An 884-nucleotide genomic window follows, 5' to 3' on the forward strand; every position below is an offset into this window, starting at 1 on the left:
CATGAGCTCCAACCGTGGCAAAGTCATTTTTTTTAGTGGTGCAACTCGTGACTTGGACGCAACAAAACTGGTAACAGTCTCTCCTTGGTTGTTTTGTCCTTGAAGATATCCAACAGCGCTGTAAGCCTTTTCACTTGCATCACAGTAAACGTGCAACCTTGCAGAGTGTAAGTCTTGCTCAAGTGTGATGTGATACCACCTGGGAATGGCCACCCGGTGGAGTAGTGGTAGCTCTGCACATCACTGCTCCCATTTCTCAGTCAAGTCAGTGGGTAATGGTTCATCCCAACCAAGTCCTCTCTCCCACATTTCTTGGAAAAGACACTTCACTCTAACCGTGAAGGGAGTGAGAAAGCCAATGGGGTCAAATATGCGGGCTGCTGTCTTCAATACACTTCGTTTTGTGTTTTCATTGTCCTTTAAGATGTCCATTAATCCCTTTTGATCAAACACAAAATCATCTTTGTCCGGTCTCCAAATGAGCCCTAGAACCTTGAGCACATTTCCACAGGACTCCGTCTCTCCTGTGAGCTCCACTCCATTTTCTTTCCACATGCTTCTCAAGTCAGGTGAGTTGGTAACCCATTTGCATAGGTTCATGCCAGCCTGTGAAAGAATGTTCTTTGCTGCTGTAGTCACATGTAGAGCCTCTCCCACACAAGGTGAACTTGAAATGAAGTCATCAACATACAGCGAGTCTCTGAGTGTTTCCGCCACCTTTGGTTGTTCTGTTTCAAACCGTTTGAGATGTTTCCTTATGGTGGCAGCGAGCAGAAAGAGGCTGGGAGACACCCCAAAAACAACTCTGTTCATCCTTAGGACACGTAGCTCATTTTCTGAGTCTTCGGTTCGATTTCCAAGGAACCACAGGAACCTGACAGCGT

General features: G+C 46.4%; 1 protein-coding gene across 1 annotated transcript; it reads right to left on the reverse strand.

Annotated features, from left to right (window-relative positions):
• Nucleotides 1-202: 202 nt before the first annotated feature.
• On the reverse strand, nucleotides 203-827 carry LOC112140627 (the record flags this gene model as incomplete). Its single annotated transcript, XM_024263624.1, is given in 1 exon segment — nucleotides 203-827. A coding segment is annotated over 1 exon segment (587 nt), but the record flags the coding sequence as incomplete, so codon positions are not given.
• Between the last annotated feature and the right edge of the window lie 57 nt (nucleotides 828-884).

This window comes from Oryzias melastigma, unplaced genomic scaffold (genome assembly GCF_002922805.2).
Source record: "Oryzias melastigma strain HK-1 unplaced genomic scaffold, ASM292280v2 sc02134, whole genome shotgun sequence".
NCBI lineage: Eukaryota > Metazoa > Chordata > Actinopteri > Beloniformes > Adrianichthyidae > Oryzias > Oryzias melastigma.